Below are 20,528 nucleotides of genomic sequence, written 5' to 3' on the forward strand. Positions count from 1 at the left end.
TTTACACACACTCATGCGTCCTAACACGGACAGCCTGTGGACTGGATAGACATAAAGATTAGGTGGAAGTGAAGTTAGCATTCGGTGTCCTGTTGCAAACTGGGTAACTGGCTCTCAGCCACTTCAGGCAGAGATAGCACTTCTTCTGCGTGGAGACTCTCCCCCTCTCTGGATGTCTACGTTGTAACTTAGTTTAGACATGTAATCAGACCACGCTTTCTTTCGCGGTCCTCTCGTGGGTCGGTATGAGAAAAGAACTGTGACTGTCTTATTTCCTGATGATAACACAGTGCAACGCCACAATCGTCAATCATCTTGACCCCCGCAACACATGACATACTGTAGTTAGTGTACAGAAACAGTGAACGTACGCGTTTCACGGGAGGAGTATGCACCATGGCTTCGTCCTACAGAGGTAGGCTGGAAAGAAAAAGGGCAGTTTTTAGCCGTGATGCTCAAAGTTTTGCATAATACCCGTCTAGTTCCCTGATTTATGAAATGGGGCTGAATCTGATTAATTTATCGTGGAAAAATAAAGCTGCTCTTTATTCAAACAAAGGCCAAATTTCAATTTCAAACCATAACTTGCAACATCAAATCGCAAAACACAAATTGAAATTATGCTATTCTAACTCACTTCTGGGCAGAGCTGACTTCTACCCGCCAAGTTAGCCGACCCACCAAGCCGAAAGCTCATCTTCACACTAGTTTTGCAGCTCAGACTGATCATCTCCGCAGCGTAATACCGCTATAACTTCTTTTTGTGACTGTCATATTATCAGACAGGCTTGGGGCATATAAGGATTTTGCAGGCGTTGTACATCCAGGACGTCGCCCAGGAAATGAATCCATGTCACGCCAGAGCGCCTCAGTTAGACGGAGACAATGTAATTATAAAGTCATTAGTTGTGTTGAAGGTGAGCAGATTGCCTTTAACCAGCTTACCAAACTGTGAGGCCCACCTTGATAGGCAATACAGTGGCACAAACAGCGATCTGTAGGGATGGTCGTTCCCTCTTCGTTCATCTATGTGAAGAGGGAATGGCCATTTCTGGACCGGGGGGGGGGGGCTAAGGGTACCCTTGTCACCATCTTACAATGCTGTGATTGCAGATATTCCCAAATCCTCTGTGAATAGTACACATGAACCATTGTAACTCTAGTAATGGTCATGCCATGCTTGCAGTTTGAAACCGATCGTTGTTTTCGGTTATTGTGCCACTCTGTTGTTAATAAGGGTGGTGTTAATAAGGGTGGGGACACCTGCAGTCAGATGAGACCTGAAGAGGTCCCTTGGATGGAGTGATGAAACGTTTCTTTTTTGCCCCAGTTGCATTTGGCCAATCACCCCGCTCTCCAAGCTGTCCTGGTCGCCGCGCCACCTCCCTCTGCCGATCCGGGGAGGCTGCAGACTACCACATGCCTCCTCCCGATACATGTGGAGTCGCCAGCTGCTTCTTTTCACCTGACAGGGAGGAGTTTCACCAGGAAGCGTAGCATGTGGGAGGATCACGCTATTCCCCCCAGTTCCCCCTTCCCCCTGAACAAACACCCGACCGACCAGAGGAGGCGCTAGTGAGGCGACGAGGACACACACCCACATCTGGCTCCCCAACCGCAGACACGGCCAACTGTGTCTGTAGGGACGCCCGACCAAGCCGCAGGTAACACGGGGATTCGAACCAGCGATCCCCATGTTGGTAGGCAACGGAATAGACTGCCATGCCACCTGGACGCTCTTTACATTTATTTTTATATATTTGTTAGCCTACCATGACAATAAATGCACATTCTGTTGGCCTTTGCATATTTGGTTTTAGATAGGATGTGAGATTGCAGAAAATGCATGACTTTGCATCGCTAACGGATGTACATAAAGACCTGCAGCATCACTGTTGAGAGAGCTGCATGCCGCATGCACCCAAGTGACCCGTGCAACACAGCGTAGTAAGCATTATGGCTGTAATTTGGTCTCTGGCAAAAAAAAAACCAATGTTGTATATTTATCCAGGCCACCTTGCCAGACAGGCAGGGCTTCATTAGGAGACATGCTCCCGTATCACATGCTACGCTCACACGTGACGCTTCAGTGTTGGAGAAAGACCTCAGCTACCATTTTGCCACAGGGCTGATCTGAGCCAGCAGAAAGAGTGAAGCCCTTTGCAGCAGAATGCGTGGAAAGATGAGTGAGTCGCCCTCTGCTCATGTGGCCGATTTTATTTACAATCGCTGTTACGACACACAAAAAACAAGGGCTGCTGTGACCATGAGAACGGGCCATTAGCCATGTCTCACTCCAGACACATTATTCATATCTGTAAGATTTCTGGTAACTTGGCTTTTGCTGCGTAATTCAGGGATTTCTATCTTGTGTGGATCAAAGTTTATGTGTGATTATCTCAGTGTGTCTCTGTGAAATAATAATTGCCAGGCAAATGACCTCTAGTGTTCGCCGTACAATCTGTTTGGAATCACTAGCGGCTGATTCCAACAGGCTGTACAACAGAAGATGTCCATGATGTCTTTCGTAATCTGGCGGTAATAAAATATCTTCTCAGTAAATGTTGCGGGCACAAAATTGTACATGTGTCGTGACAACTGGGTATTAAAATCATCAAACTGCCATATAATGATAGATTACCTTACCCATGTTGTTCGCCACTGCTAATCCTGTCTGGACAAGAGCTTTTGTCTGTGTTTTCCCCATGACTCCACTACAAGGATGTGATGTGAAGTCAGCGAGATTAGATGTAGGTTGGAGCAGGGTGCTAACTATACTGTGGTTTCTGGGGGAACTCTTCATGTGTTGGGGTGCACCTCAGAGAGGACTTACACAATGGCTCATAGATAATAAAAGATCCATGATGCAAGCATATATATATATATATGGGCCCTGTGATGGCCTGGCGGCCTTTCCAGGGTATCTCCCCGCTTGCTGCCCAATGACTGCTGGGATAGGCTGCAGCATCCCCATGACCCTGAGAGCAGGATAAGCGGTTTGGATAATGGATGGATATATATATATATATATATACACACACACACACACACACACACACACTTGCTCCATATCAGCAAATCTGTGCCTCAGACACAAATAACAAAACAAACATCACCCACAATACAACAGGGCCAAATAGAACAGAGCACAATAACTTCCCGGCAAATAAGAAACAGGTCAAATGCAAAGGCTTGGCACCAATAATACAGCCTATAACATACAAACGTGAGCATGGTTAATTGTATTTGGCCATTTACCCCACTCTTCCGAGCTGTCCCGGTCGCTGCTTCACTCCCTCTGCCAATCCGGGAAGGGCTGCAGACTACCACATGTCTCCTCCGATATATGTGGAGTCGCCAGCCACTATTTTTCACCTGACAGTGGGGAGTGTCACCGGGGGACGTAGCGCGTGGGAGGCTCACACTATTCCCCCCAGTTCCCATCCCCCCCGAACAGGCGCCCCGACTGACCAGAGGAGGTGGTACTGCAGTGACCAGGTCACATATCCACATCCAGCTTTCCACCCACAGACACGGCAATTGTGTCTGTAGGGACGCCCGACCAAGCCGGAGGTAATACGGGGATTCGAACTGGCGATCCCCGTGTTGGTATGCAACGGAATAGACCGGAGCATGCCCATGAGCATGGGTAATATGAACCAAATATGGCGAGCTTGCTTTTGTACCACCACGTTTGGATGGTGATCATAGAAATAGCACAGCTGGATCTACATCGTAAATGAACGATGAATCACCCCTATTAAACTCACCAGTTATTAATTCAAGAATGCATGTGTTACATAATTTATTGCAATAGAAAACAATATCGAAATGCACATGCTAGCAGTATTGTGGCAAAAACAATTTAGTAATTGATGTTTCTGAGACCACCTCCAAAATTTCCCGTATCACGTTTTCAGGGGAGCTCCTGACTTGCCACAGAGCCGAGCTCCCTGACTGGAGGCCCCATAGTTCACACCTTTGTCTGTAACTAGTCAAGTTTATTTGTACTGCCCAAATCCACAAGTTAGTCGGAAGGGCTTTACAGTCAGTACAATACGCGACAGTATACGACATATGACGCCATCTATCCTTGGACCCTAAATCTACATGAGGAAAAACTCCACAAGAAAAAACTTATCAGGAAAAAATACGGGAGAAACCTCAGTAAGAGCAGCAGAGGAAGGATCCCGCTTCCAAAAACGGACAGACATGAAATATGTGTCAGATGCACAAAATACACAAACATAGCTTATAATGCAACATCATAGGTTACACACAGAGCAAGGCAATGCAGAATACATATAGTTGATATATAAAATTTAGCAAATTTAAATGTGCTAGGAAATAAACTGGTGAAGAGGGTGCGAGGCAAATTTGGCGAATCAGTAGTGGGGTTTCCATAAAATGTCAAGCGAATTTTAAGTGAACTGTAGAAAATTCGCAAAAAGAAAATGCGAATTAGGCGCGTTGACGCGCGTTTCCGTTTCCGTGGCGCGAATTAACCACGCACGGCGTAGTTTCGTCAGACGATGACGGTATACGTTACGCATGGCTGTAACAGGAAGAAGACTAACCCGCGTAAACGAGCCTTGGTCGTGAGAAAAATGGAGAGAGGTCTTCAGGAATTAGTTTCGATTGGGAAAGTTGTTATTCTTCTTTCGTTTCAGCTAGTATTGGCCATGTATCATGCTATCCAGAGACGAAAACAAAGAAATGCTTTGATTTTAACGCACGCAGCAAGGACGATAGAACAACGACGGGCGCCATACACATGGGAGAGAGAGCGCACACAACAATTGACCTTTCGCAAAGTCCCGCCCCCCCTAGTTACTGTTGCTATGCCCGTCAAGCGTTTCAGAACTATCCAGGAAGTAGCCGGAAAACGCAAAACATGAAGGAAGAAATCAGCGCATCGTGTGGGTAAAAGTAACAGTAATAATACGTTAGCCGTATTAGCTATCAATAATAGCTAGTAGCAAGCTTAGCATGTAGCAGACAGGTATTTTTGTTGATTTTGGGTGGATTAAGCTGGCCATGGGGTCTGCTATACTGCCAAATCCATTGCCGACATTGCGCTTCTTGCGTTCTGGGTTTAGGGAAGGGAAAGAAAATTACACACCCACCAAACTTTTCAGATATCTCTAGATTTGCAGATCCCATAGGCACACCGTTTCAGCATTTTGTTGTGTGTTTGAAAGCTTGACGGACCGTTGCTAAGGTAGGATTGGACAAGCACCGTTCTGGGGCGGTACTTTGCGAAAGGTCAATTCTGGGAGGTCATCGTGGACACGTTCCACAGCTAGCCTTTAGCTCCAACATTTCAGAATGTCAAAGCCCACTTTTGAACAGTTGTGCAATATGATTGGTCCATTCGTCGAGCCCTTGCCAAGCCCTCGACGAAACAGCTGGTCACGTGAGGTAAGTATTCGCCACGTCAGCATTAATTCGGCAAAGGTTTCCATTTACTATTTTGCGCATTAACTCTGTTTCGAATCAGGCTGAAACCACCTCAAGCGAGCGTACTAAATTTGATGCGAATTAGCGGGATTCGCTTGAGGTTAAGTCGAATTTTGGCGTTTCCATAGACGTTTTTTTTTAATGCAATACGTCCTAAATGCGCATTAAAACCCTTTACGCACCACCCAAGACAACATCAGGAACCAGTGGGGCCCTGAAGAGAAAGTAGACTTCACATGCACACAAGAGGCGAGGAAGATTTCCACACAGCATTCACGCAGAGAGAGAAAGAAGAGAAGTGATGATGAGATGCCGAAGTTGTCATATAAAAGCAATTTTGAATGAGAACAGTGCAAACAACAGCATAAATCCCCAGAAGGGTGGGACTGTGACCAAAGGAAAACAGTATGCAGCACAAACAGGCTCTGAAGTCACCAGGCGTTCGAAAGAGAGCGAGAGATGATCCATGGTCATCAGACGGGCCATAAACCAGATGTGCAGTACAAATATACAATTGTAAATACACAGACACCTGCTATATACTGGTTACAAATTATTATTATAACCATATCATAAGTATATTATATATAATTATGTAATATAAAAATATATAGTATAATATAATGTTAGTATATAATATATAAGTATAATAAGTTATTAATTATTAAGCCATAACAAAACTGTATAGTTGTGACATACCTGTTGTGCATATATACTTGGCTCCATTATTCTCTTTATTATTAATTTTTTTTTGTGAGAGATATATGTAAGTACTAGAAGCTGCTGTAAACCGAAATCAAATTCCTCATATGCATAACCACACTTGGCCAATAAAGTTGACTCTGATTCTGATAAAGGAAGAAAAATTTACCAGTAAAGGGAGAAAGACAGGGACCGAGACAGAGACAAAAAGAGATAGACAGACAGGCACACAACATGGGCACACATGCTCAGAGATACAAACAGGGTTTGAATGGTGCGATGTGTGCAAAAAGTTTCGGAACATTCTCATCGTAGGTTCGGATATACTGTTATAAGTACGCTGAGACTGAGACCCCCAAAAGAGGATGGCTGTGACAAGTCTCAGAAGGAAGTCAAACCACCAAAGAAATAAGGCAAGTAGTTGAAAGGTAATGTGAACAGATGGGTTTTCAGTTTAGGTTTGAAACAGTCCACTAAGTATTTCATAAGTTAAAAGTAGCACTCAGAGGACTTAGTACTCAAGTAGTAGTCATATTTAGCATGAACAGGAAGCCAGTGAATGGAGGTTAGAATCAGCATGATCTAGTCAAACTTTTTTGTCTTAGTTAATATAATGGCTGCAGCACTTTGAACCAGCTGAGGGTATTTAGTGCTAGTGCGTGGCAGGCTGGAAAAAAAAACGACATTGAAGTAATCTAATCTGGATGAAACAAAAGCATGAATCAGGATCTCGGCATCAGCCGTGGACGAAAAAGACCAGATTTTGAAAATGTTTCATAGGTGGAAAAACGTGGTCTTGGTGATTTTTGTAATAGGAAATTCAAAAGACAGGGATTGATCAAAAATAACACCAAGATTTTTGACTGTGGAACTTTGGGAGATCACACTGTTGTCAAGAGATACCATTTTGTGGTCATAAAGGAGAATTTGTCTTGCAGGGCTGCTAACCAATATCTCAATTTTTTCCAGAATTAAGTAGTTAGAAGTTAGATGACATCAATTTTTTCATTGCAGACAAGCATACCTCTAGAGTTCTGATATGAGAATGATTATCTGACTTGACAGGTACATACAACTGAGTATTGTCAGAGTAGCAGTGGAAATTTATTCCATAGCTCTGTATAATATGGTCAAGAGGAGAGATGTAAGGAAAGAATAACAAAGGACCAAGAACTGAGCCCTGGGTACACCATATTTCACTGCAGAGAAATCAGATGTAAGATTACCATGGAAGACACACTGTGTTTGTTCCATGAGATAAGTAAGACTTAAGCCAAGACAGAGTTGGACCTGAAACACCTAGGTAATTCTCAAGGTGGTCCAAAAATATACCATGATCTATGATGTCAAAATCTGCGATCAGATCAGGCAACAGGAGCAAAGACATGGAAATGGAATCCATAGCAAGCAAAAGGTCATTCACCATGTTTATGAGTGCAGTTTCATTAGAATGACAGGCTCTAAATGCAGATTGAAATGGTTCAAAGAGATTATTTTGGGGAAAGATAGGCCGAACATTGATCAATGACAACACTTTCTGAAATTTTGGAAACGAAGTGTAGGTTGGAGACTGGTCTATAATTATTGAGAACCCCTGGATCAAACTTAAAATTAGTAGGAACACTGCCAGAGGTAAGAGGTGAATTTACAACATTTAGTGTCGGGGGACCCAGAAACCACCAAAGTTCTTTCAAAAGTTTAGCAGGGAGGGGGGCAAGAAGGCAATTTGTAGGTTTGGCTGCCCAAGCCAGATTGGACAATGTCTCCAGTGTGACAGTCTCAAATGTGAAAGTACAGGGACAGTCTGAGCTTCCTTATAAGAAAGTGGAATCACAGGGTCTGTAGGTAGATTACTTATTTTGTTTCTAATATCATCAATTTTACTGCCAAAAAATTCCAGGAAATCATGAGCATTAAAAGGGGAATGGTTAGCAAGTGTCAAAGAGAAATCTAGGCTTGTGTTTATTAACATTAATTTGGCAAGAAAAATGTGCTTCTTTAGCTGCCGACAGCACTCGCTTATAACTTAATAGACAGTCATGCCATGCAAGATGAAAGATTTCAAGGTTGGATTTACATCATTTCCGCTTGAGGTTCCAACAGGCCAGTTTAAGAGCACTTGTCTCATCAGTGAACCAGGGTGTTGATTTTCTTTGGTGTCTAATTTTGGTAGTTAGAGGTGCCACTGGCTCAAGAAGATTAGAAAGCATTGCATTTAGGTCACTAGTAAAGCTATCGACCGAGCCAGTCAATACAGTGAAAGGAGCCTCTGGCATTCTATCACCAATTGCTATCAGGGTTGCGAGGACAAGAAAGTGCTGCCTGAAATTTGATAAGATAAAGTTGAGTGTGATTTAATTTAATAGCTTGGATTTTGTCATTTAATTTGATAACTAGAATTTAGTGTAATTTAATTTAGTTGAGTCTTTACTGCACTTTTTTAATCCATGTATTTGAATTGACGTCCCGTGGAAGTATCAGAAAGCGGGCTGGAGTCAGAGAGGGAGTTGCAGCTAGGTTCCCATGTTGGCCGCTGAAGCCCTGCTGTGCTGCTACTCCACTCAATATGCTCTGTTAGAGAGCCAGGACACTGTTTGAAGCCCTTTTACTACAACCAGATCTCCGACACATGCTCTCTGACTCAGGCTGTTGTTTACTTTAGTCCAAGCACTGCAAAAAACAAAACAAACGAACAAAAACATCCCATTGTAAACATGCCTAGATGCAGTGAATATATCTCAACACAGCTTTCAATGTAAAGAACATTAAAATATATAAATGGAGTCCTGTAAGATATGTTTGTGTAGGCTGCATACACAAAGGACCTTTACACACAGTGTTAATCTCAGTCTAATTAGTCTTGTCTGCAATGTGATACATTTCCTAAACTGTTTCAAATGTTCTCTGTGTGATGGACCGTATGAAGATCGATCCCTTGTTTACGTAGGAGTAATTTCCGGAATAAGTACAGGAACATGTCTTCGGTGAGAAACATTTTTTCCCTCTGTGCTTCAGCTCTGGTCACCAAGCCAAACCCATATCCTAATATCCTCATGGTTTCCAAAAAGGGGATCTTAGCGCAATTATTTTTGTTCCGCTGAAAGCCAACGGACTAAGATGACCTTTGGGCTAATACTTTGGGAAACCGAGCTGTGTTCAGCGTGACAGCTTTTACATAATGTTCATAAGCCGTTTGTTTGGAGTTTCTGTATACGTAGATCCAGTTCCAAAATCCGCCAATATCATGGGAAAAAAAATGAGGCCGTTTGAATTTGAACGAGACACTGCCGTGGCCGCAACTTCAGAATCACCTGGCTCTTGCAGCCAAAGATGCTAATGGGGTGCAACAGGATTTTAACATCTCCCCGTGTCTGACCTGGAGCCATTACAAACCATAATGGCACTGACCCTGAGCAACCCCACCTGAGCGGGTCTCCGTGCATGCCTTGGATGAAGGTCAGCAAACCTGACTGGATTCTTTTGAACCTGAATCTTGCCAATGTGTGCAAAACCTATCTTTCTCCTCCCGTCTTCATAGCCCTCCAGTTTGAAACTGGTTACTTCCACAAACCCTTTGTTTTTTTCCATTATCGTTCTGCAGTTTATGTTTTCTCTTAACCAGTTCAGACATTTCCATTTTCTCCTGTTTTATTTATTGGTCAATAGTAAATGTAAATATGTCCTGTGGACATTTGATTTAATCTCCTTGGAGTGCCGTATTTTTGGCGTTAATGGCATCATCAGTTACGGGCATAATGAGAGTTAAGCTAGTGATACACAAGTTGAAATTCACGGGACAATATGCTAAAATCGAACCGTAAATATTCTCCTGTGACTGCCAAAACTATGCGGACCTCACTGCGTCGTCTCCTATGCAGTAAAAAAACATAAGCTCTTTCCTTCTCTTTCCATGTGCTCGAACATACCACAAAGAGTATTTGCAGTAAACTGGGTTTTGAAAGGTTATTCCAGAGCCTCCAGTACCGCCACTAGCTAACTCCCTCCTGGCAAGCCGGAGGCCTCCTCACTCACAGGGCCTCCCCCTCCCTTTTTCCGTACACTCTGTTCTCCCATTCTGGGTTCTCATTCTCCCATGGCTTTTTATCCATCCTCTCGTTTTTTTTTCTTTTTCTTTTTGATATTTTTTTTCACAGTTATTCAACACAATATGCCGTCTGTTGAATAGAATCCCAACATAATTGTTGTCAGATGACATCGAGAGAGCAGGGTTGAGGTGAAACAAAGAGAAAGTTAGGTAAAAGTGGAGACGAGGAGAAAAAAAGACATCAAGAGAGGCTGATATGAGAGAGAGAGAGAGAGAGAGAGAGAGAGAGAGAGAGAGAGAGAGAGAGAGAGAGAGAGAGAGAGAGAGAGAGAGAACTAGATGTGAGGTTGGAGAGGAAATGTGGAGGGAGGGAAAGACAAAGTTTGGAAGAGAGGGGGAAAAAAAGCTGCAGGTTACCATGCCAACAGTCCAGTAGGAAAATAAACAGTGTATGTGTTGCGTGCTCTGCTTTGTCACCCTGCACCTCACTGGCAGGCCCAGTGTTCCAGTGTGTGTGTGTGTGTGTGTGTGTGTGTGTGTGTGTGTGCGTGCGCATGCATGTGTGCATGTGTGCATGAGTGCGTGCATGCATGTGTGTGTGTGTTTGTGTGTGTGTGTGTGATTAACTACACGTGTGAGTGTGTGCATGTCCATATTGTGTGGCTGTTGCAGGCAACTGTGCATGTGTGCACAGATGAGCACATTTTGGGTTTTCGAACCCTCAAATGTACTATATGTTTGTGTCCCCCTTAATGACTGTTTGTGTGTGTGTGTGTGTGTGTGTGCGCACATACGTCTATGTCTTTATGTCTGTGTCTGCATGCATGCAAGTCTAGAGTGAGTTGGAGGGGAGTATTAGGGAGGTAGCACTGTGCAGCAGCGGCTAGATTCTTTGTTTAGGGGGTTCCTACAGTCATTGGGCTTGGAGGAAATGTTTGACACTCCCCAGACTATACAACAGGAAGTTGAATGTGTGTGTGTACTTTGTGTGTGTTTGTCTACGTGCATTTTTGTGTGTGTGTGTGTGTGGGGGGGGGCTCTTTGTTAGTGTATGAACGAGACAAGTTGGCTGTTAAATACAAACACAGACATCACAGCAGCGAGTCAGTGTCCGGTTATGGATTAACCCTTTGCTTACCCTTTCTACTCTTCTTCCCCCCCCCCCCTCTCTCTCTCTCTCTCTCTCTCTCTCTCTCTCTCTCTCTCCTCTGTCTCTGTTGTTCTCTCTCTCTCTCTCTCGCTCTCTCTCTCTCTCTCTCTCTCTCTCTCTCTCTCTCTCTCTCTCTCTCTCTCTCTCTCTCTCTCTCTCTCTCTCTCTGTCTCTCTCTCTCTCTCTCTCTCTCTCTCTCTCTCTCTCTCTCTCTCTCTCTGTTGTTTTCTCTCTCTGTGTCTTTCTGACTCACTATCTCCGCCTATTGTTTGTAAATTCCATTCCTTGTCTCGTTCCTAGGGTTCGGAGGCAGTGGAGGATTGTGTACAGGGAGCGCTCTCATCCCTTTACCCTCCCTTTGAGAGCACGGCCCCACCCCTCCTTTCTCAGGTACAACTCATAATGAACACACACACACACACACATGCACATTAATCTACACCCAAAAACAGCAATGGGATGCTGACATGCAGATGCAGACAGAACATTTCTGGGACTAAGCGTCCGGGTAGCGTAGCGGTCTATTCCATTGCTTACCAACATGGGGCTCGGTGGTTCGAATCCCCATGTTACCTCCGGCTTGGTTGGGCTTGGTTGGGCATCCCTACAGACACCAATTGGCTGTGTCTGCGGGTGGGAAGCCGGATGTGGGTATGTGTCCCGGTCGCTGCACTAGCGCCTCCTCTGGTTGGTCGGGGGTGCCTGTTTGTGGGGGGGAGGGGGAACTGGGGGAAATAGCGTGATCCTCCCATGCGCTACATCTCCTTGGCAAGACTCCTGACTGTCAGTTGAAAAGAAGAGGCTGGCGACCCTACGTCCTCCGGAGGAGGCATGTGGTAGTCTGCAGCCCTCCCTGGATCAGCAGAGGGGGTGGAGCAGTGACCGGGACGACTCGGAATAGGGGGGGTAATTGGCCAGATACAATTGGGGAGAAAAGGGGGGGGGGACATTTCTGGGACTCGAATGATCTATTAGTGCTATCTCCTGCTGCAGAGACAAACGTTAGTCCAGCACAGGACATAATCTGGCCAGTTCTTTTTTTGTGATTGCCTTTAAGGTCTTCCAAGGTCTTGAGCCTCTGGTATATCCCAAGCCACCATATATGGGCCTTGTAGAGTACACACGAATGCAAATGCCTAACAGTAAAACATCTCATGTGTTTCATCAGCGGCATTTTGTCTCAATTGTCAGTTAATGCCTTTATGGGGTCGTGTCCAGCCTTTTGCATTTCGCATGCTTGTTCCTGTTTACAAATTTGTCCAGGTCTTCTCGGTCCTGGAGTCAACCTATCAGCACGACAGCCTTCGCTACCTCCTGGACTACTTCGTCCCTGCCAAGCATCTCCTGCACAAACTTCAGCAGCATGCCTGCGTGAGTCTCATATTGCAGCCGCTACGCACGGCACCGCACACGTAGCCAGATAATCAGAAGCAGAATCGATCCAGAAATGCAACAACAAATGTGCGGAAATTTGTCAGAAGCATGTCTTGTGGTTCTGTGTGGCTCAGCGGTTATAGCATGGTGATTTGCACTGCCATGGTTAGAGTCCTGACTCCCACTGGAAATTTACACACAGACTGACCAAATTTACATGCACATAAAAACATGGATAAGACAATAGCTTTTTTTTTTTTCAATCCAAATGCCAATTGACTTTTAAGCAAACATTTCCAAAAGTTGGGAGAAATGGGGTGTCCGGGTGGCGTGGCGGTCTATTCCATTGCCTACCAACACAGGGATCGAACCGGCGATGGTCCTGGTCGCTGCACTAGCGCCTCCTCTGGTCGGTCTGTTTGGGGGGGGGGGCTGGGGGAATAGCGCGATCCTCCCACGCGCTACATTCCCCTAGCAAAACTCCTCACTGTCAGGTGAAAAGAAGCGGCTGGCGACTCCACATGTATCGGAGGAGGCATGTGGTAGTCTGCAGCCCTCCCGGATCGGTGGAGGGGGTGGAGCAGCGACCGGGATGGCTCGGAAGAGTGGGGTAATTGGCCAAGTGCTATTGAGGAGAAAAAGGGGGGAAAAATCCAAGGGAAAAAAAACCCGCTGGGAGAAATGAAAATGCAAATGCGGGGTAGTTCTGTTCGATGGTTTTGAGAGATTAAACAATAATATCCCCGAGCACAGAGCTGCATCATAAAAACATTCAAGAGGAACTCACAGGAAGTTGAATCAGTTCATCTGCACACAATGTTTATTGAGAGAGAGATGTTTCATCACTCATCTAAGTGACCTCTTCAATCTCAATTGACTGCAGGTACCCCCATCTTTATAAACAATACAGCGGCATAACGACTGAAAACAACAATCAGTTTCATATGCAAATTACCGTGACCATTAACTAGAGTTTTAATGGCCATGTGTACTATTCATAGAGGATTGGGGAACGTTTGCAATCACGGCATTGTAAGATGGTGACAGATATACTCTTAGACACCCCCCCCCCCGGTTCAGGGATGGTCGTTCCCTCTTAACATAGATGGCCTCTTTGACTCCCCGTTTAAACCAGCGTTCCTTCCTATCAAGGATGTGCACATCCTCATCCGTGAAAGAGTGGCCACTGGGGCCTGTAGATGGGTGTAGACGGTGTGCAGGGGCTAAGAATACTTCTGTCACCATCTTACAATGTTGTGATTGCAACCATTCCCAAATCTTCTGTGAATAGTACACATGGCCATTGAAACTCTAGTTAACGGTCACTGTCATTTGTATATGAAACTGATTGTTGTTCTCGGTCATTATGCCACTGTAGTGTTTATAAGGGTGGGGATACCTGCGGTCAGTTGAGACTGACGAGGTCACTTATGCCTCTTTTCCACTACATGGTACCGGCTCGACTCGACTCGCAGAGTGTCGTTTTCCATTACCGTAACAGTACCCCCTCAGTGTAGCTGGTCTGCAATGATTTTGGTACCCGCTCCAGTTTTTTTGGAACCTCGACAAAGGTGGTACCAGAAAAGAGGTGACAGTTACCAAAATGCCGGTACTTTCCAGTAATGGAAAACGAAAAAGTCGAGTCAGGTTGAGCCAGTACCATGTAGTGCAGGGGTGGGCAATCTCACACAGAAAGGGCCGGTGTGGGTGCAGGTTTTTGTTCCAACCAAGCAGTTACACACCTGATCCCACTAATCAACCAGTAGAGTCATTCCTGAGGAACTTAGTTAGGAGACACAGGTGTAGTTGCTTGGTTTGAACAAAACCTGCACCCACACTGGCCCTTTCCGGATAAGATGGCCCACCCCTTTAGTGGAAAAGGGGCATTAGATGAGTGATGAGACCTTTCTCTCTCAATAAATGTTGAGTCCAGATGAACTGATTCAGCTTTTCGTGATTTTCTTACCTGGATTATTGAGCATACATAAAGACATTCAAGAGAAACTCTGAGAATGTCTGAAAAGCATTGATTTCCCTCCAAAATCAATTTCCATCACTTTATATTCCATAACATCTTTATCAGTACATCAGCTTTCTCACCTCTGAGTGGATAATGCAAGAATTTTTGAGTTTTTCAGCATTTCAATCTAGCTTTCCATGTTCACAAACTTTAAAATTTGCCAAGTCTAAAAATGGATGATGGAAAAACAGAATGATGGAAACACTACCCATGCAATTTCAGGCAGATCGGTTGTTGACACCTGTGGCATGTCGGGCAGGAACCGAGCGTTAGTCAGGAGGCAGAGCGAGCCACGATGGCTCCAGCTGTTCAACAGGACACATCTGTGCCCCATTTACCTCTGCTGTTTCTTTGGGTGTAATCAAGTTGCACATGTGTACTTGGTGATGTAGAGCTTGTTGACCCGCCCGGGGCACCTAACTTAAATAAAATGGTTAGGCTCAAAATTTGCAACCAGAGTATGGCACAACTGGATTACAAGGGGACATTTGTCTTTTTGAAGTCATGAAAACAGTTTGATGAAACCGTTGTCCTCATCCCAGTATTGGTGATAGTGGTATTATGAGAGTAAACTGAGCTAGCGGTGTTCGGGTAGCAGAGCCATTTATTCCATCGCCTACTAACATGGGGATTGCCGGTTCGAATCCCCGTGTGACCTCCGGCTTGGGCGGGCGTCGCTACAGATACAATCGGCCGTGTCTGCGGGCGGGAAGCCAGATGTGGGTGTGTGTCCTGGTCGCTGCACTAGCGCCTCCTCTGGTCAGTCGGGGCACCTGTTTGGGGGCGGGGGGACTGGGGGGAATAGCGTGACCCTCCCACGCGCTACATCCCCCTGGTGAAACTCCTCACTGTCAGGTGAAAAGAAGCGGCTGGCAGCCCTCCCCGGATCGGCAGGGGGCGGAGCAGCGACTGGGATGGCTCGGGAGAGTGGATTGGCTGGATACAATTGGGGAGATAAAGGAGGAAACAAAACTGAGCCACTGTGCTGCGTGAAGGGATCATTATGATCAGGGCATCGTGCCTTCATGACCTTGGTGCAGAATCATGTTGACAATTCAGTAGATTTTGACATCAAACAGTGACACAACTGGTCTAAGAGCAGTATGAACACACAGGGTGCAAATACCATGCAAGACATCTATCACACAACAATAGTAGCCATGATAAGTTGTCAATGGGGGGGGCACAAAGCTATATAAAATAGGACAGTTGAGAAAACGACGCTACAGCCATAAAAGTTCTGGTAGGAATATGGACCCTGGTTAGGGTAAAGGGCGACAGCGCGATTGTGTGCATTTGTGTGCCTGTGCATACGGTCAGTGGTTACTTCAGATATTTGATTTATTGATGTACATTTGAGGAGCACAGTATAAAGTGTGGTTGCATCTGTAGATGAAACTGTATGCAGGGACCTTACATACATTGCAGGCAAGGTGCATGATTAATTTATACTGACAAAAAGAGAGGTACATAAAATGAATCATGAACAGAGCTAAATAAGAGTACCGACCTCCCACATGCTTCTTATCGTTTACTCACCTGCACATCAACACGTGTATATGCCATAATGCATATGCACACAATTGTGTATTTGGATACTTTATGTAAATATTGGCAAACAGATGACTTCCACATTATGACCCCACGTCTCCATCTCTTCCACTTGCTCTCTTTCTCATACACACATACAGACAGACACACACACACACACACACACACACACAGAAAAAAGGGCTGACACAGGCCGTTAAACACAAACTTGGAGGTTCACTCTCAGAGATATTCCATTTACTCCCCATACATTTTTCATTGACGTATATATGCGTGCACGCACAATCCTATACACACACACACACACACACACACACACACACACACACACACACACACACACACACACACACACACACACACACACACACACACACACACACACACACATATTGTGAGCAAACTATGTTTTCATTGTCGCTGAGAGGGCCTGCCTAGGACACAGGAGTTAGGGTGTGAGTCATGATAATAATTCTTTCCATATGTGACTGCTGTGCACTGGAGAAGAGAGAGAGACAGATAGAGGAGAGGAAAGGAGAGGAGAGAGAGAGAGAGAGAGAGAGAGAGAGAGAGAAGGAGTGGTGGGAGAACGAGGGAGAGAATGAACGTGGCTTTCATTCACTCTGTGTGTGTGTGTGTGTGTGTGTGTGTGTGTGTGTGTGTGTGTGTGTGTGTGTGTGTGTGTGTGTGTGTGTGTGCGTGTGTGTGTGTGTGTGTGTGTGTGTGTGTGTGTGTGTGTGTGTGAGGAAAAAGTAGACTGGAAGTTGCAGACTATAGTGGCGTGATTGAGACAGGGTTGAGAAAGAGAGGGGGCAGGGGGAGATGGACAGAACACTGGGGCACATTGAGGGAGCGAGAGGAGAGAGAGAGAAAGAGGAGAGAGAGAGAAAAAGTGAAAGAGAGAGGGCGAGAGAAAGAGGGGGAGAGAGTGAGAGAACAGGAGGGAGAGCGGGGGAGAGGGAGTTAAAGAATGTGAATGTCAGAAACGGGTCTCAAAAAAAAAAGACGAGCACAATCGTAATACACGATGAAGAGTCACACATGTGCTGCAGTGGCGCGGCTTATACCGTCCTTAGATGTATAAAACATCCAATCTCCAAAAACCTCAGACGAAGAGAGGAGTGGGGGGGTATAGTTGAGGAGAAGAGATTTAATAAAACAGAGAGAGAGAGAGAGAGAGAGAGAGAGAGAGAGGGGTAGAAGATGGGAGAGATAGAGAAGAGGCTCAGCCAGTAATATAATTTGATCATGTCTCGTGAGTCAGAAGGGCCGGGTAGCGAGAGGAAGAGGAGAGGGGAAGAGGAGGAGAGGAGTCACGGCGGGCGAGGCCCTCGTGTCAGCGGACTGTGTTTAACCGTGAGACCACTGAGAGAGGTCTCGAATGAGTTTTTGCAGCTCCGGCTGTGAGAGAAAAGGGAGGATGATCTGACACAGGACAGGGGCGATTAAGCGTTCGGGCGGAGATCGTGTGCCTTCGCAGGTCGGTTGACTTGTAGCGTGCAGGTCCACCAAACTCGGGCGCCTCCTCTCTCTTCCCTGTGTGGGTAGCAGAGTTTCTCTCCTGGCTTGAATACTGGCGTCTAACCTCCACCTACTAGTCACACGAGACTTTATCGGTCACGTTGGGTTCGGTGACCACTGACTTAACGTCCTTCTAAAATCCCATAATGCCGTTTGTCGTGGTTGTGTTGCGCTCGCTGCTTTGGAAGTGCCGGGCTGTTTTCACAGTAGCTGGCTGTTGTCGCTGTGTATTTGTGTCTGACCTCAGTCTGCCGAGCCGGCTGTCCGCTTGCTGTGTCATGCTAGCTAAGCTGTTTCACACACTGAAAAACGCCGTGGCACGCCCCTGGTGAGTCCCACCCCGTTGTCTGACTCGCTGCCCGTTTACAATGGCATTGTGTTTTTTGTGATGCTTTGGAACCTCGCACTAAAACAGTTGACGGCGGTTCCTGGTGTTTCTAGAAAGTTTCTGCGCGTAACGCACGGTCATGAACCGGCTCACGTGAGCCGTGGTTTGCTAACAGGAGAATGAACAAATGGATTGGGGATTGTGTGTGTGTGTGTGTGTGTGTGTGTGTGTGTGTGTGTGTGTGTGTGTGTGTGTGTGTGTGTGTGTGTGTAAAGCATGCGAGTGAGAGCTCTGACTCGCAAACTTGCATTAACAAGATAACTGCACATGTGTGCGAGTGTTTGGGGTGTGTGAGAACTATAAGTAGACCTCTAAAACCGTGTGTGCACACAACGCACAACTGCAGAAGTGTGGGAAATATGCTAGGTATGTCAACAGTTAGTTTTATGTAGGTAAAGATTTAAAGCTATACTATGCACATTTTGGCGCAGTGGGCTCGTTGGCTGTGGGTGGTACTTCCTCCGTGTTTACAGTGTATCGCAAGGCTGCAGTGGCGTACAGTAACGAAGGCTTGATGCCCAAACCTTTTTTGTTTTTTTGCTTGCCGACATGTATTAACATATTTGAAGCTACTGTAGTTGTATTAGCCTTGTACTTCCCTCTTTGTTTGTTCCTGACAATATTGCAAGACTAGACATGTACTGTGTGTGATGTGCAAGAAAGCCGGTTGCACCAGACAACTTTAGGTTCTAGTAGTGGAACAACCTGGTGCGTTGAATCTCCAGTGGGTCCAATTTATTCTGTATAAACTCAAGAACCTCCATCCATCCATCCATTAGCCAGACCGCTTATCCTGCTCTCAGGGTCGCAGGGATGCTGGTGCCTTTCCCGGCAGTCATTGGGCGGCAGGCGGGGAGACACCCTGGACAGGCCATCACAGGGGCAAACTCAAGAACACTTAATCCAAAAAAAACAAAACTACATAGTGTAGCTTTAAATTTTCGGTCGTCGCTCTTACTAATCTTTTCTCATCAATCTTTCCTTCCACCTCCCTCCCTCGCCATCTCTCTTTTCCTCCTTTTCTCCCTATGGACCACCTTGCTCCTGCTCTCCCTTCATCCCTCCCCTTCCCTTCATTCATGTTCTGTCTTTTACCCTCCCTCCCTCTTCTTCCCCTCCTCCTACTCCATCTTTAGTCTCAGTATACAGGTTGCTTGTTCCTCCACTCTGGCTGGCCCCTCTGTCTGGGTGAGAAAGTGGTGGTCCAGCTCTCAACCCTGGACTGGAGGCTCCTGCGCAGCACGGATTTCTACCTGCAGGTGGTGCCTTTCTCGACGCGCTGTCCCCGGCTGGCCCTGAAGTGCCTGGCCCCAGGGGGGCGCACCGTCCAGGAAATCTTGGTGCCTGAATCGCAGCACCCCCTGGTCTTCACCACCGAGTGGCTGCACAGTGTCAATAAAGAAAGAGGCCATAAGCGAGAGGGTAAGGGAGGGGGTCACGATGTACCTACTTTAATTTTACCCATGAGGCAAAGCTGTTTCAAAACATCAACTTTTGCTCTGGTTTCAGTCTGTCATCTGCTCCGTAGATGGACAGTGGTTCCCTTTTTTTTTTCACAACGGAAAAGTTTTCAGGATTGGAGTTTTGATTCCCGTTAACGTCATCTGTACTAAAATGTGTGCACTGGGGATACTGGAAGTACCGCTGACTAACAAAGGCCCCCTCGCTTTTTCCGATCTTCCTTTTGCTCCCGGTTTTGAATATTCTCTCTCCCTCTCCAAGCTCCATCTCCAGTCTTCTGAACCATGATGCTTCCTCTTTGAGTTGTCATACAGGACTGGAGGGAGGCAGACAGGTCAAGGATCAGGCTACGATATGACCACTAATCTATCTATAATAAGTTCTGGATTGATAATGTAACGATAGAACACCTTCTATAATTGAAGCCACCTTCACACCATCCTGGTATTCCTTCACGTTATTTGCATCTGGAGCGTCTGCTGGCTTTTCACTATGACTAAATGTGAAGACTACATTTTAATAAAGGATGCGGTAAAACTAAAGACAAGTGATTGCAACGTTTGAAGAAATGGCAGTTTATCATATGTTTATGGGTGTAATGTTATTTCGAACATTAATAGTTGTTAACGGCATACTCTGAGATCCAAAAGTATTAACGACACATGGTATAAAGCACATTGCTAAATATAACCTATTTTATTTATTTGTTGGGATCCCCAAAAACTGTGCCCAAAAGCACAGCTAGTCTTCCTGGGGCTGTGATATTATGGGGGGCATAAATGTTTACCAAGCAGGCATTAAGTTGCTAGCGATATCCATCCACTTATCCGTCTCCTACTACAACACTGATGTAGGA

General features: G+C 45.7%; 1 protein-coding gene across 1 annotated transcript in view; it reads left to right on the plus strand.

The window, feature by feature from the left end:
* The window catches only part of arhgef40 (Rho guanine nucleotide exchange factor (GEF) 40), a 60,645-nt gene that overhangs the window by 2,716 nt on the left and 37,401 nt on the right, over window positions 1-20,528 (plus strand). The window contains exons 2-4 of the mRNA XM_056300083.1: window positions 11,658-11,747; window positions 12,621-12,728; window positions 19,348-19,633. Of these exons, the coding sequence (XP_056156058.1) occupies window positions 11,658-11,747; window positions 12,621-12,728; window positions 19,348-19,633 (484 nt within the window). The remainder of the gene's footprint in view (window positions 1-11,657; window positions 11,748-12,620; window positions 12,729-19,347; window positions 19,634-20,528) is intronic.

The sequence above is a fragment of the Lampris incognitus genome, chromosome 20 (assembly GCF_029633865.1).
Source record: "Lampris incognitus isolate fLamInc1 chromosome 20, fLamInc1.hap2, whole genome shotgun sequence".
NCBI lineage: Eukaryota > Metazoa > Chordata > Actinopteri > Lampriformes > Lampridae > Lampris > Lampris incognitus.